At 41.1% G+C, this 14,944-nt stretch overlaps 1 protein-coding gene across 1 annotated transcript in view; it reads right to left on the bottom strand.

The window, feature by feature from the left end:
• The window catches only part of AGXT2 (alanine--glyoxylate aminotransferase 2), a gene marked incomplete at both ends in the record, with an annotated part of 43,612 nt that overhangs the window by 7,803 nt on the left and 20,865 nt on the right, over positions 1–14,944 (bottom strand). The window contains 7 exons of the mRNA XM_079701618.1: positions 535–684; positions 2,989–3,080; positions 4,511–4,643; positions 9,007–9,099; positions 9,669–9,769; positions 13,575–13,668; positions 14,364–14,457. Coding sequence (XP_079557744.1) covers positions 535–684; positions 2,989–3,080; positions 4,511–4,643; positions 9,007–9,099; positions 9,669–9,769; positions 13,575–13,668; positions 14,364–14,457 — 757 coding nt within the window. The remainder of the gene's footprint in view (positions 1–534; positions 685–2,988; positions 3,081–4,510; positions 4,644–9,006; positions 9,100–9,668; positions 9,770–13,574; positions 13,669–14,363; positions 14,458–14,944) is intronic.

Below are 14,944 nucleotides of genomic sequence, written 5' to 3'. Positions count from 1 at the left end.
TAAGTTCAATTGTCATATCGAGTTTGAGGTCACCTGGCAGTAGGTCATCAGAAAGTCACATTCCGCCCTTGTTACTTGGGAAATTGAAGTCCATTCACAAACAAACAAACAAACAAACGCAAAACCTATAAATCTTTAACATCCTCACCCCAAACCAACACCACAACCTTCTCCCGGCCCTTCCCCCTTACTTCCGCCAACTCTCTGTTCCCATGCCCCTCCCCCAATAATTTCCTCCCTTCCTTATATTTCTCATTCAAAATATTCAGTCATTACCATTGCTCTTTGCCTTGTCTGGCAAGACTAACATCAGCTCCCTTTTGCAAATGCTCTTCTGCGCTCTAGGACTCTCGATGACCAGCTAGCCTGTCCTTCATACTCAACACTCCCGACTCATCGCTAGTGAGCTTTGCTGAGTCTTGCTGTCCTTGTGTGCTCTCTTCCTGAGAATGAATGAGCTTGCAGCTGAGGCTTCCTACTTTAGCTCTTGCTGCCCCCAAGAAGCTGCAGAGAGAACAGCAGATCACAACCTACCTTATCCTTCACCATCTCTATTCCTATCATGAGGCCTTTGCCTCGGACGTCTCCAACGATTTCAAATTCATCCCTCAGCTTAGCAAACTTCAGTAACATATAGGTGCCAACTTCCTGGCTGTTTTCTTGTAGATTTTCTTCTTTAATCACCTGTTGAGAGAAAACCCCAAATGACCTTGCATTAAAAAAGTTTTAAGAGCTACCATATGACCCAGCAATCCCACTACTGGGCATATACCCTGAGAAAACCATAATTCAAAAAGAGTCATGTACCACGATGTTCATTGCAGCTCTATTTACAATAGCCAGGAGATGGAAACAACCTAAGTGTCCATCATCGGATGAATGGATAAAGAAGATGTGGCACATATATACAATGGAATATTACTCAGCCATAAAAAGAAACGAAATTGAGTTATTTGTAGTGAGGTGGATGGACCTAGAGTCTGTCATACAGAGTGAAGTAAGTCAGAAAGAGAAAGACAAATACCGTATGCTAACACATATATATATGGAATCTAAGAAAAAAAAATGCCATGAAGAACCTAGGGGTAAGACAGGAATAAAGACACAGACCTACTAGAGAATGGACTTGAGGATATGGGGAGGGGGAAGGGTAAGCTGTGACAAAGTGAGAGAGAGGCATGGACATATATACACTACCAAGCGTAAAATAGATAGCTAGTGGGAAGCAGCCGCATAGCACAGGGAGATCAGCTCGGTGTTTTGTGACCACCTAGAGGGGTGGGATAGGGATGGTGGGAGGGAGGGAGACGCAAGAGGGAAGAGATATGGGAACATATGTATATGTATAACTGATTCACTTTGTTATAAAGCAGAAACTAACACACCATTGTAAAGCAATTATACTCCAATAAAGATGTAAAAAAAAAAAAAGTTTTAAAACGAACTGAGAAACATGGAGAAATAAATGTATGTGACCCTCTTTACGAAAACTTGACCAGACAAATGGAACCCAAAGTCTAGTATGGCCATAACTTGTCCTACAAAAAGATCTGCTGTAGGGAGAAAAAAAATTCTTTGTAGAGGGAATGCTTCCCCCCTACCCTCCTCATCTTCAGGGGTGGGTAAAAATTTAGGAAAAAATAAAAGAGATGTCTCAGTGTTGAGCTCTTTGTGGGCCCAGAGTCAGGGCACCTGAGATATATATTCAATAAAAGGATTTTCACCTACTTCCACCCATAGCAGAGACTTGTGATTCCTGACCAAACACAAGCAGTATACTACATTTATAACCAGCTGATAATAACTGCATGACTCCAGGCAGAACCTGATGTTTTTAAGACCTACTTGTTCAGCTAAATCCTCTTTATCAGCTAAATTGGTTGAGGTGACGCAGGACTTGAAAAGTGTAAGCTGGCAATGTCTACAGAATGAAATAAATGACACATCTTACCTACACTTTCTCATTTTGAGATTTAATCATATTTGAAGATACTTTTTAATTTTCAAGGGCAGCTTTTACTTACTTATTTTTATTGAAAAATAGTTTTAAATTTAATTTTTTTGAATAAGTGAATCATGTGCCTCATTCAAACATCAGAAAGTACAGAAGCATAGAGTAGAATGAGCCTCACTGATCCCTGTTCCCCAGCCACCAAGTTTCCTTCCCCACAAACAACCATTGTTATTAATTTCTTGGACATTCTTCCAGAAATATGTTACACTTTTAAGCAAACATTATTATACACATAAGCAAGGGCATTTAAAAAATCTTTTCAACAGATGAGACCCCAGGCAAAATCAATGGTCTGGAGCTGAACCACAGCTGAATCACCTTGTTGGAATTGCATAGAACTCCCTTGCTCTTTACTCTTTTAATTTATGACAGTACAACAAAAATAAGGAAGCATATACAAGACAGGACCAAAATTAAACTGAAGTCAAGGATAGCCATTGGTAACTATCCATAAAATAACACTCAAATGACAAAGAAATTTCAGTGCTACCAGCTAGCTAGGGAAATTCTTTTTTTTCTTTTTTTGCGGTGCGCGGGCCTCTCACTGTTGTGGCCTCTCCCGTTGCGGAGCACAGGCTCCGGATGCGCAGGCTCAGCGGCCATGGCTCATGGGCCCAGCCGCTCTGCGACATGTGGGATCTTCCCGGACCGGGGCACGAACTCGTGTCCCCTGCATCGGCAGGCGGACTCTCAACCACTGTGTCACCAGGGAAGCCCTAGGGAAATTCTTATATTTCCCATGTGTGTGAGGTTTATTACATATTATTTCATATCCAATACTTGAAGCACTCACAGTAGATCTTAAAAAGGGGGAGGGGGCAGAATAATAACTGGAAATCTAACTTAAATTCATGGACTAGGAATTAACTCTTCACTTTAATCATGAAATGTGATAGAGTTCTGATAATGTGTGTGTAGTTTTGAAGTAGTCGTTTGGTGAAATGAGTGATGTTGATGCGGTTGATGGAAAGTACCTCAAGCACCGATGATCCAATGGCACAGGCCATGGGGTTCCCTCCGAAGGTATTGAAGTGAAGCAGGCGTTTAGCCAAAGACTTGGCAATCTCTGGAGGGGGTGGAGAATAAAAGTGGATAAAGGGTGACACATTCCTATCTGTAATCTCCCATCATGCATTTGGATTATATTTACCTTCATGTTGTATATGTATGTGTAATATATTTCATGGCATCCAATTCATTCTTCACTCACCAGATAGTGGATGTTATGGTTGGAATTGTGTCTCTTCCCTCCTCCGCCCCAATTCATACGTTGAAGCTCTAACCCCCAATGTGACTGTAATTGAAGGCAGGGCCTTTAGGGAGGTAATTAAGGTCATAAGGGTGGGGTCCTAATCCAATAGGATTGGTATTCTCCTAAGAAGAAGAGACATCAGAGCCCCTTCTAGCTGTGGAAAAGGACATGTGAGGACACAGCAAGAGAGATCTCATCTGCAAGAGAGATCTCACCCAAAACCAACGCTGCTCATACCTTGATCTTGGATTTCAGCCTCTAGAACTGTGAGAGAATAAGCCCAAGCTGACTAATACAGTGAATAAGGAAAAATTGCTTATTTATTCAATGAGAAGTTTAATAATAAAAATCTTTAATGTGTTGTATGAATTGAAAAGTACTTTAAAACTTGATTTATGGGAACTTACGTGGAACCTTCATTAGCTAAGCCTCTTTTCTATATTCCACTCTTGGGACTAAGAAGGAAATATTAAAAAAAAAATCTCATATCAAGGATTTCATAATATAATTTCAAGATTGTTTCAGGGTTAGTATATATTCGGTTCATTATACTTCACCTTCTACACCACATTTTAGTACCTTTCTTCATTCAATAAAAACACTGAGATATTACAAGGCACTTAATTATCCTTTGAAGCCTCTCAAGTATGCTTACTATTGGTTGGAAAAACAAATGGAATAATTTTAAGATTTTCAACACTAAATGGTTCATAAAATTCTTTTCTGTAAAACCTCACTAAAATGGGAAATACAGTTAATTCTAATGTTCATTTTATAGAATGTTATAGCTAAGTGAGATTGTATTGTCTTTAGCTGTTTTGTTGATGGTAAACAGAGAAAACTATCACCTGGACCTTGAGTCTATAGCTTATTGGTGTGGCAAGACTAGGTCAGGGTGTCCTTCAAGAATATGATTCCCTTGGAAACTTCAGCACTGGCTTCAGGTTGTTTAGCAAGGATCTCTTGTGTTGGTTTTGTTTTTGTGGCACGTTTGCCTAGACCTTGTCAGTAGAGTAGAAACCTGCATTTCACTGTCGGTCTGGGAGAATTAGTCTTCTCTACAGCAAGAGCAAAAAGGGCTGGTTTTCTTCCATCTCTTCCACCATCTGGCAGACAGTTTCCCTTTTTCATTGCTTGGGAATCCCCTCACTGTCTCTAGCCCACACAAGGTCCAATACACATGTTTTCTACCATGGCTGATGCAGGAGACCCAGAAGCAGACACAAACTGCCTGTAGTTCCTACCTGGAGTTGTGACAACTGCTGCCATGGGAAAGCCATTCCCAATCCCTTTAGCCATGGTGACAATATCCGGTAGGACACCATGCGTTTGGAAGCCCCAGAAGTGAGAACCCAACCTTCCAAATCCTGTCTGCACCTGTGAAAACAAGTCCCAAATCACCATCCTCTTACTATTATGGAGAAAGCACTTATTCTGCGCCTGACCTTTTAGGCACCAAAAGCCAGTTACTAGCATTGTGGGATTCTAGACATGCTTTTTAACTCCTCTGAATCCATGTTAACTTTGTTGAGTGGAAACAATAGCAATACATCACAGGGCTGCTGTGAGGGTCATATACATAATGCATGTGAAAAAGGTGATTGTGATTAGCAATCATTGATAAGGATCTCCTGTGTGTAAGGCTGCATCTACCCCAGGCTGGATGAAGCAGGAGTTACAGTAAGCAAATTGGCACTGGCGTGCCCACCACCCAGCCCAGACAGGCTGGTCGTCCTCTTCCCTGTGATTTCTTTTTCCTCTTGAGAATTAGCCATGAGGAGGACCCAGCTGAGTCAGTTAAGTCAGGATGGAACTAAATTGAACTTAGTTGTTTTATGCATGCTGTTTCCTCTTTCTAGAAAGCCCTCTCCCCGCTTCTTCATCTCACTATCTCCTCTTCTCCTTCAAAACACAGTTTCATCATTATTCGGGATAGGAAGATTCTCCTGAGCCGCACTAGGACCCCCACTCAAGACACCTAAGCCGCCGTCAGAACCTCTCACCTTGGACAATTATCACCAGCATACACGTATCTTATTTTTCTCTTTATCCACAATACCTAGCAGAGTGCCTGATAAAAGTAGACAGTGTTTGTAAATGGATAAAAAAGTGGCGGAAGTGCCTAAGTGAATAAAGCCACACCAATATTTCCATGTAAATTTTTGCCAGAGCCTTTTTGGTGAAGGCTCCTTGATCTCCTTCTGGTTCTCAGTCTCCTGGGCTGTCTGTCTATCTCTCTCTCTACACATACACACATTGCAGGTCTGGGGTAGAGGTGTGGACACTTGAAGCTGATTCTGAAATGCACTTGAAAGAGCAAGGGTCCTTCTCAGGCTTCCTGATTATTTTCTTGCTCTCTCCAGGGTGCTGCTGCAAAGGCAGGTGTTGGGGGTTACAATTAGACGAGAGCAAACAACATAGGAGAAGAGCTTAGATGTGGGAATCAGACAGATGTGGACTCGAATCCTGGGTCTCTGACTTCCTAGTTATGGGCCTCTGGACAAGCTGACGAATTTGCCCAAATGAGATAACGTAGGAAGAGTTCATGGCAAATCCATCCATTTTGCCTTTCTGCCTATCTTAATTTTTCACTTCATCTATCAAAGTACCATCAATAAATGGTGAAAGATCAGACTGCTTGGACAACACGTGAAATTATGTAGGACCATAAACCATGTTTAGCCACCTAGGAAGTATCAGTTGCACAGAATCGTTTAGTCGAACAGAGATGATTCATTCTAAGGTTCATAAACTCAAATGTCTTCAGGGGTGAGGAGCATATCGTCTTGAGAGAAGCAGGCTGGGTCTACATCAATGAGTGGGGATGGAACTATGGGCATGCACACCCTGCCTAAAAGCAGTGAATTTAAAATTTAAACCCAGCCCATGCCAGACAAGCAAACACTGAGTGCCCATTGTGGTCCCAGCAGTGGCCTGTTTTTATTCAAATTCCATATTCTTCATTTTAAAGAAGAGAAAGCCAAGGTGAGCTGATTAAGAAGACATGTAAGATCACGGAGTGGCAGCACTGGCCCCACACTCGGGATTTTCTTCTGCTCCCTCATTTTCTGCTATCTTTGTCTTTCTACACTGCTGTTCTGTCATTCTTTTTCTTTTTTTTTTAAATACAGCAGGTTCTTATTAGTCATCAATTTTATACACATCAGTGTATACATGTCAATCCCAATCGCCCAATTCAGCACACCACCACTCCCACCCCCGTCACTTTCCCGGCTTGGTGTCCATACGTTTGTTCTCTACATCTGTGTCTCAATTTCTGCCCTGAAAACCGGTTCATCTGTACCATTTTTCTAGGTTCCACATATATGCGTTAATATACGATATTTGTTTTTCTCTTTCTGACTTACTTCACTCTGTATGGCAGTCTCTAGAAGCATCCACGTCTCAACAAATGACCCAATTTCATTCCTTTTTATGGCTGAGTAATATTCCACTGTATATATGTACCACATCTTCTTTATCCATTCGTCTGTTGATGGGCATTTAGGTTGCTTCCATGACTTGGCTATTGTAAATAGTGCTGCAATGAACATTGGGGAGCATGTGTCTTTTATTTATTTATTTATTTTTTTGCAGTACGCAGGCCTCTCACTGTTGTGGCCTCTCCCATTGCGGAGCACAGGCTCTGGATGCGCAGGCTCAGTGGCCATGGCTCACAGGCCCAGCCTCTCCGCAGCATGTGGGATCTTCCTGGACCAGAGCACGAACCCACGTCCCCTGCATCGGCAGGCAGACTCTCAACCACTGCACCACCAGGGAAGCCCACATGTGTCTTTTTGAATTATGGTTTTCTCTGGATATATGTCCAGTAGTGGGATTGCTGGATCATGTGGTAATTCTATTTTCAGTTTTTTAAGGAAACTCCATACTGTTTTCCATAGTGGCTGTATCAATTTACATTCCCACCAACAGTGCAAGAGGGTTCCCTTTTCTCCACACCATCTCCAGCATTTGTTGTTTGTAGATTTTCTGATGATGCCCATTCTAACTGGTGTAAGGTGATACCTCATTGTAGTTTTGATTTGCATTTCTCTAATAATTAATGATGTTGAGCAGTTTTTCATGTGCTTCTTGGCCATCTGTATGTCTTCTTTGGAGAAATGTCTGTTTAGGTCTTCTGCCCATTTTTGGATTGGGTTGTTTGTTTTTTTTTGATATTGAGCTGCATGAGCTGTCTATATATTTTGGAGTTTAATCCTTTGTTTGTTGATACGTTTGCAAATATTTTCTCCCACTCTGAGGGTTGTCTTTTTGTCTTGTTTATGGTTTCCTTTGCTGTGCAAAAGCTTTGAAGTTTCATTAGGTCCCATTTGTTTACTTTTGTTTTTATTTCCATTACTCTAGGAGGTGGATCAAAAAAGATCTTACTGTGATTTATGTCAAAGAGTGTTCTTCCTATGTTTTCCTCTAAGAGTTTTATAGTGTCTGGTCTTACATTTAGGTCTCTAATCCATTTTGAATTTATTTTTGTGTGTGGTGTTAGGGAGTGTTCTAATTTCATTCTTTTACATGTAGCTGTCCAGTTTTCCCAGCACCACTTATTGAAGAGACTGTCTTTTCTCCATTTTATATCCTTGCCTCCTTTGTCATAGATTAATTGACCATAGGTGCGTGTGTTTATCTCTGGCTTTCTATCCTGTTCCATTGATCTATGTTTCTGTTTTTGTGCCAGTGCCATAATGTCTTGATTACTGTAGCTTTATAATATAGTCTGAAGTCAGGGAGTCTGATTCCTCCAGCTGCGTTTTTTTCCCTCAAGCCTGCTTTGGCTATTCGGGGTCTTTTGTGTCTCCATACAAATTTTAAGATATTTTGTTCTACTTCCGTAAAAAATGCCATTGGTAATTTGATAGAGATTGCATTGAATCTGTAGATTGCTTTGGGTAGTATAGTCATTTTCACAATTGATTCTTCCAATCCAAGAACATGGTATATGTTGCCATCTGTTGGCATCATCTTTAACTTCTTTCATCAGCGTCTTATAGTTTTCTGTATACAGGTCTTTTGTCTCCCTAGGTAGGTTTATTTCTAGGTATTTTATTCTTTTTTGCAATGGTAAATGGGAGTGTTTCCTTAATTTATCTTTCAGATTTTTCATCATTAGTGTATAGGAATGCAAGAGATTTCTGTGCATTAATTTTGTATCCTGCAACTTTACCAAATTCATTGATTAGCTCTAGTAGTTTTCTGGTGGCATCTTTAGGATTCTCTATGTATAGTATAATGTCATCTGCAAACAGTGACAGTTTTACTTCTTCTTTTCTAATTTGTATTCCTTTTATTTCTTTTTTTTCTCTGATTGCCATGGCTAGGACTTCCAAAACTATGTTGAATAATAGTGGTGAGAGTGGACATCCTTGTCTTGTTCCTGATTTTAGAGGAAATGCTTTCAGTTTTTCACCATTGAGAATGATGTTTGCTGTGGGTTTGTCATATATCGCCTTTATTATGTTGAGGTAGGTTCCCTCTATGCACACTTTCTGGAGAAAAGCGTAAACTTCAGTTTGGATGTTTAAGTTCTGCTGTACTTGATTAAATGGACAAACTAATCCAATAACAAACTAACCAGTCAACTAGCCAAAGCTTCATTAACTTATACCCACGTCTTGGAATCCCCAGAGTAGATGCTTTCTGCCTGGACCACAGAGGAGGGTTTAAAGAAGTTTCTCCTTGTGCTTTTCCTGTCCTGGCTGCACTGAATCTCACCATGACCACTTACTTCATCTGCGATGCACACGCCTCCCCGCTCACGCACCAGCTCGAAGGCTTCCTTCAGAAACCCCTTTGGGTACTGGACAACGCCATTCACCCCCTGCAAAAGACGAAACCAAGAAGACTTAGAGTAACAGCACAGCCCTTGAAAATACTAAAAGGGAATTGAAGATGGATCATGATCAATATTAGCATTAGTGATACTAGCAATTTTTAAAACAGTCTCTAGAACTGTTTCAACTATGCGTGAAAAGAGGGGCCATTACTTTTATGCCGTGCCTGCTAAAAAAGGATGCAAGCATATTCTTTCCTGAGAGTAGAGAAAACGTAGATTAAGGTGATTTAGTAAGATTATAGAGAGGCTCCCCCTGACAGTGTGGGTGATAAAGAACTAAAAATTGCTGGGGTTTTCTATTTTTTACAGATTTAGGGATTCAATAGTTTCATCTATCTCTCTGTTCAGTCTGGGAGTGCAGGAGATGGTTTTTTCAAAGGTCAACTGAAAACCAGCGCCCCCCCCCCTTTTTTAAGGGGACCAATGCAATGAATTAAGTTTGGAGAGGGACACAGCAGTGGTCACTTATATAATTTGGAATTCTCTAGAATGTATGAGTTAAAAATCTGATAATTTAGAGCTGAGCTCAATTAATGTTTGGTTAATACACTCACTTGAATTGGCTCTGCAAAAAATCCAGCAATTGATTTGGCTACAGAAGTGCTCAGAGTATCTTTGAATTGTTCAATATATTGGTCTTTAGCTTGGCAGCAGTCTGCAACAAACAAACAACAACAGAAAACACAGCATTTGAAGATGTGAGAATGGCATCCAGAAGAATGGGGGGGAAACAGACAAAAAGAAAACAGGACAGTAAATTGAATAGAGTCCCCCAAGATACAGTAAACCAGGATATGAGGATATAGGTTTCTGAATGTTCTGAACATTCTGTCAGAATGACTCATACTTCGTTTCGAGCAGCAAGACTAGCATAGCCACAAAAGCATAAACAAACCACTTCAGTTGTTTCCATCTGGAGAAGCAACGCTCCAAAACATCATTGAGTCTGGTATAGATAGCTGTTTTACCTAAGGATACTGATCCTCTCAACAGTGTAGATTTAATTCAAATGTAATTGCTGTGTGGATTTAATCTATTTGGAAATAACTATGTTTACCTTTCATTGCTACTTAATCTGATGTACAATTTTAAAGCTACAAAGTATCTCAGTCTTTATGGTTCATAAATATGTTTATATAGCAATCAGAATTCAGTCTAAAGAGGAATATACTACAGCCAGGTAACTTTCATTCACTATAGCAAGGCAGAGGAAGCTTTCTCCTCTGGAATACCAAAGGTCCCAGATCAAGTACATCCATATATGACTGAACCTTCAGAATTTTTATCCACACCTGTAATTTGGTCCTAAACAGCATCACATAGTCTCTGAATCTAAACCCACATCCACAGACAGCAGAAGAGATGCAGAGAGAGAGGTGGGTGTGATGGGGAGTTTCTGCTGAAAGCGGTCTGGGAGGCAAGTCACCATCTACCATCATGATGCTTGCTTAGAGGCATGGATGCGATCCTGTCTCCTGAAGGCTAGAGATAAGGAATGGAAACCTTCAGTTATCATCTTCAAAAGTGAACCATAAATATGTTTTATATTGAATACTTCAGCTCTTCATTAAAAAGTGGGAAAAACATGACCTGGCCCCTAACATACTTTGAGGCTACATGCGATGTTTGGGAAAGCTTGCTTGACAGAGTTAACTGATCTTTAGTTAGTTGGAATTGAGGGTTGGGGGTTTGAAGAAGAAAGTAATGAAATGAATAGCAAACCCATAAAGTACATTTTTTAGCATCACTCATGTTGTATGATGGGTAGGATATAGTAGACAAATAAATCTGTGCCCCTAGAGGTTGAAATTTCCTATTATTATTAAGAAAGGAAGAGAAAACAACCTTGGATGACCCTAAAGGATGAATTAGACATATGTTCAAAGGATATAATTTGGGAATTTAGTAAGATCATTTGTAACTAGAGAAATCAAAGGGTGGAGCAAAATCAACCCTAATGGCTTAAATTTGGACAAAACCAAACCATGGAGAAGGTTTTGCTTGAACCTGTGCTAGACCTTTCATAATTTCCCCCTCCACTGCCCATAAATTCAGTGATGAGTGGTCATCGACTGTCATTGGCTTTTTCCTTCATTTCGCATTTACTTCTTTGGCTCATTGCTGTGACTTCAGGTCAAGTCGCCTCTGAGAGACTTGGTGCAGTAGTGTCACCATGACAACATCAAGCAAGTGGAGAGGGGATGCTCTCCTGGATGCTATCCAAGCAACGGAGAGGGAAGAGTTTTCTTTTTAGCTGGTGGTAAAGAGAGAGTTAAGCCGAGTGAGACGCCAAGAAAGAGCAATTTTTTAAGAAAAAGGAAACTTGTCTTGCAAAAGGAGAAAGAGACATGACATGATCAGTACCAGGTTTGGAACATTGTGGGGTAGTGGGTTGAGAGGTGCTTTTCATCACAAGTTACATCTGAAATTCAGGGACTGGAATGACCAATGGGAAAGAAAATATCCCGAGGAGCGGGTGGAGGAAGAGAATGAAATCTACCACATAAATATCTATATTAGGCTCAAAAATGGATGCCTATGTGGGGAATGATGACATACTTCTGAGGTGAAAATAAAGCCACCAACCAAGACTGGCACCTGGATGTGCCCACTGAATGAACTCTAAGAGGAATGGAGAACTGGAACCTTCTATACTCAGAATAATTCACACGTTGGGATGCATTTATAAACATATATGAATATGTCTTTTTAAAGCAAATACCAAACTCTTCTCAGGCCCTAACAGCACCAGAGGAGGCTGGAGTCCCTTTTTGTTTAAAGATATGATATCAGTCTTGTTTCTTGAAGATATGCGTTAAGAAAACAGCTGACTTCAGATGTGCCAAAGATCAGAGTTCCGAAAAGCAGAAATGTCTGCCTGTCACTATCATTTAACATCTAAAGGCCACTAGAGAGATGACTCTGGGCCTCTGGTATATTCCAGTTGGCCTTGGGAGAGAAGGCCTCAGAGGGGGAGGGACACAGAGCTGGCAGGGAAGGAAGTGACCATGTCTTGAGGGCTTCTGCCGCTGAAGCTCTGCGCTGGTGCTTTTGACGTCTGTGAGGTTCATCCAGCTGATCTTAGTTGTTGGTGCCACGTGGATATGAGATACAGGCATGGCTGTACCTGGCATCGCTATTGTCTGCCTGCCTCTACAAAAGCTCTCTTCCTTGGTCTCTTGAAGGTCTGGGATGAGGGGCCATGGGGGCAGGTATTGCCACCTCCATTTCATAGATGAGAAACAGAAGCAAAAGATGGAACTTTTGCTTGCAGCTTAGCCACGGTAGGGCTGAAAGTCCAACCCAGGGCTCCTGACTTCATGTGTCTCTTCAATCCTGGCCAGCAGAGCAGGAATTATTTTTAAGCCTGGGTTCCTCCTGCTGGCATATCGGTGTGAACAAGGGTGGTCATGGCTGGGGAGCACTGGCTTTGAGGGCAGAAGAATTGGGGTCAAGTCCTAGCTCTCGGCCTCCTAGGTGTAGATGTGTTTCTTCCTCTTTAAAATGGAGAATGTGAAAGATAGCTTTAAACTTCCCCAAGGTTTTAAGTTCTGTGACTATAACATCTTGTTCTAAAGCTCATTCTTTCATTCTCCTACCTCCATATTGCCATTATCCCATCTGAATTTTAAGATGACTGTGAATTTTCTTCCTTTCAAACCTCATTTTTAAGGCTTCCAGTTACATTCTTCCTCTCAGCCCAGTGACACCCTGTTCCATTAAAGATCTCTCAGCTGGAGCGTTTAGTGATTTCCTTCAGCACTGCTTAGGGGCAGCTGTCCAAAGGGTCCTGCACTGAGATGACAAGTGCGAGGTGGGGCTTGCTGATGAGCAAAGAACAAATGCTGTCTCCATGCCTCCTCTCTCTCCTGTGAAGAAGAGGTAAAGAATGTAATAGCAATGTGTTTGATGAATAGTGGCTTTCCTTGTGAGGACGCCTTTACAACTTTGGAAGAGATGTCAGCAGCATTCAGGAATGGTCTTCTGTTTTGACAAAGGCTCTCATTTTGGCTGGTATTCTGAGTCCCTGGGGAACTTCCTGATTGGAGTTTTGAGATTTCTAAGTGTTCTTTCCCCTTTCCCCTTCTCCCATTGGGAATTGGCAAATAATCCCTCAAAAAAACCTTGTTTTCTTTTAGAATTGGTAGCAGAGCTATTGCTGGGAGAGCTAAGAGAGCGCCTTTAGTGAAACACCAGGTGATAGTCTGTTTTTGGCTTAGCTCTGATAGCATGAGATGCTGAGATGCGTTTCCTAACAGGAGATGGATGCTCTGATGGTATAGTGGTCATAGGCATAAGAGGTGTTAGTTCAGTGAGGGGTGACTTCCTAGTTGTATTTGCCTTGGCTTTCCCTTTCCCACTTTTTCGAATCTGTTCACCCAGGAATGGTTCTGCCTCTCTCCACATTCCTTACCCCTCCTGACCTTCCACCATGTGCCTCCCCCCCTGCCCAGCTGGACCTGGTGCACAGCTGCATTTCCTAATTGTTTGCACTGGAGAATCTCGGCAGTGGCTTCCTCCCCAAGGGCCACAGAAAACATCCGGGCACATCGTCTGCAAATGACAAAAGAGGGAGTTTAGCAAGATGTGAACACAAGACAGCCAATGGGGCAACCTATGGTACCAGTTAAGGCAAGAGGGCTTCTTAATTTGATACTAAGATTCCTCCTTTACTCTTCTCCTACTTAGGACAAAAACCTAATATTCTGCTTTGAAGAGATAATTTTTTTTTTTTTTTTTTTTGGAAATCAATTAGGAGGGCACTCTACAAAGCAAACTGATTTCAATGTCAGCCTGGAAACAATTTGCTCAAGAATTTGGTCGGTAAGGGCATCTGAAAGAATAAGAATAATTAGGTATCTGATTCTGATGCTGAAAATGTGGAAACAGTGTGTGAGAACAGAAGGTGAGTACAGGGATGACTCTATGGAAATTTTATGCATTCAAGGCTCTGGGAAGTTATTTCAGTGCATCTATTTGCAGTTTACTTGATTTTATTTAAAAGCAAAACAAAATTTTAAAAAATCTCTGTCATTAATTATTACTCAGACTCTGAAGGTCTTCCTAAGAAACATTTCCCTTAAATGGTCTTTAATTTGATTAAGTCAAATTGAGCCCCTGATTAATTATAGTTATATAATATAAGCTAATTTGTATTAGTTTCTAGTCCTAATACCTGGAAAATCTGATAAATGATTCCATACACCCAGGAGTTTTTAGAGAAATATGACAAATATCTCAAAACTTACTGATTGGCAGCCCATCCCACTGGGGAGTTCCATTTTGTAGAACCCTACATTTGTCAAGCCAAGTGTGTAAGGACTGCATCCATGGTAGGCTCCTCTGCAGACAGAAAACAGTGGGAGGACTGGGTTAAGTTTACTTTTCTATGATCACTGGCATGTGGAACACTGGGTAGGACAAAAAAGAAAGTCCATGTTGGCTATTCAGGCTATGGCTCCTTACCATAAGCAGAGGTGAAAGTGGGCCCAGTGTCATATGGCAAAGTCATGAGCTTCTGGGGGTGCAGACCAATCATTCACTATTTGGCATAGGTCATAGTCAAAGTCATACCTTTTTCTTAACTTTTATTTTTTTATTTTTAATTTTTATTTTATATTGGAGCATAGTTGATGAAAAACGTTGTGTGTTAGTTTCTATACCATAACTTTAAAGTTAAAAAGCTGTCATGTCACCTTCTTTTTAATTCCATAGGAGAATCTATGACAAAACTGGGACTCCAAACTCTCGGTTACCTTGGTCAGAGACCCCTACCTTGGATCAGGCCAATTTGGATGGTGTTATCCAGACATAAAATTCATTTGACTGA

The sequence above is a fragment of the Hyperoodon ampullatus genome (assembly GCF_949752795.1).
Source record: "Hyperoodon ampullatus genome assembly, chromosome: 4".
Lineage (NCBI taxonomy): Eukaryota > Metazoa > Chordata > Mammalia > Artiodactyla > Ziphiidae > Hyperoodon > Hyperoodon ampullatus.
Note: the sequence above shows the minus strand (reverse complement) of the source record. Positions and strands in the feature narration are given on the sequence as shown.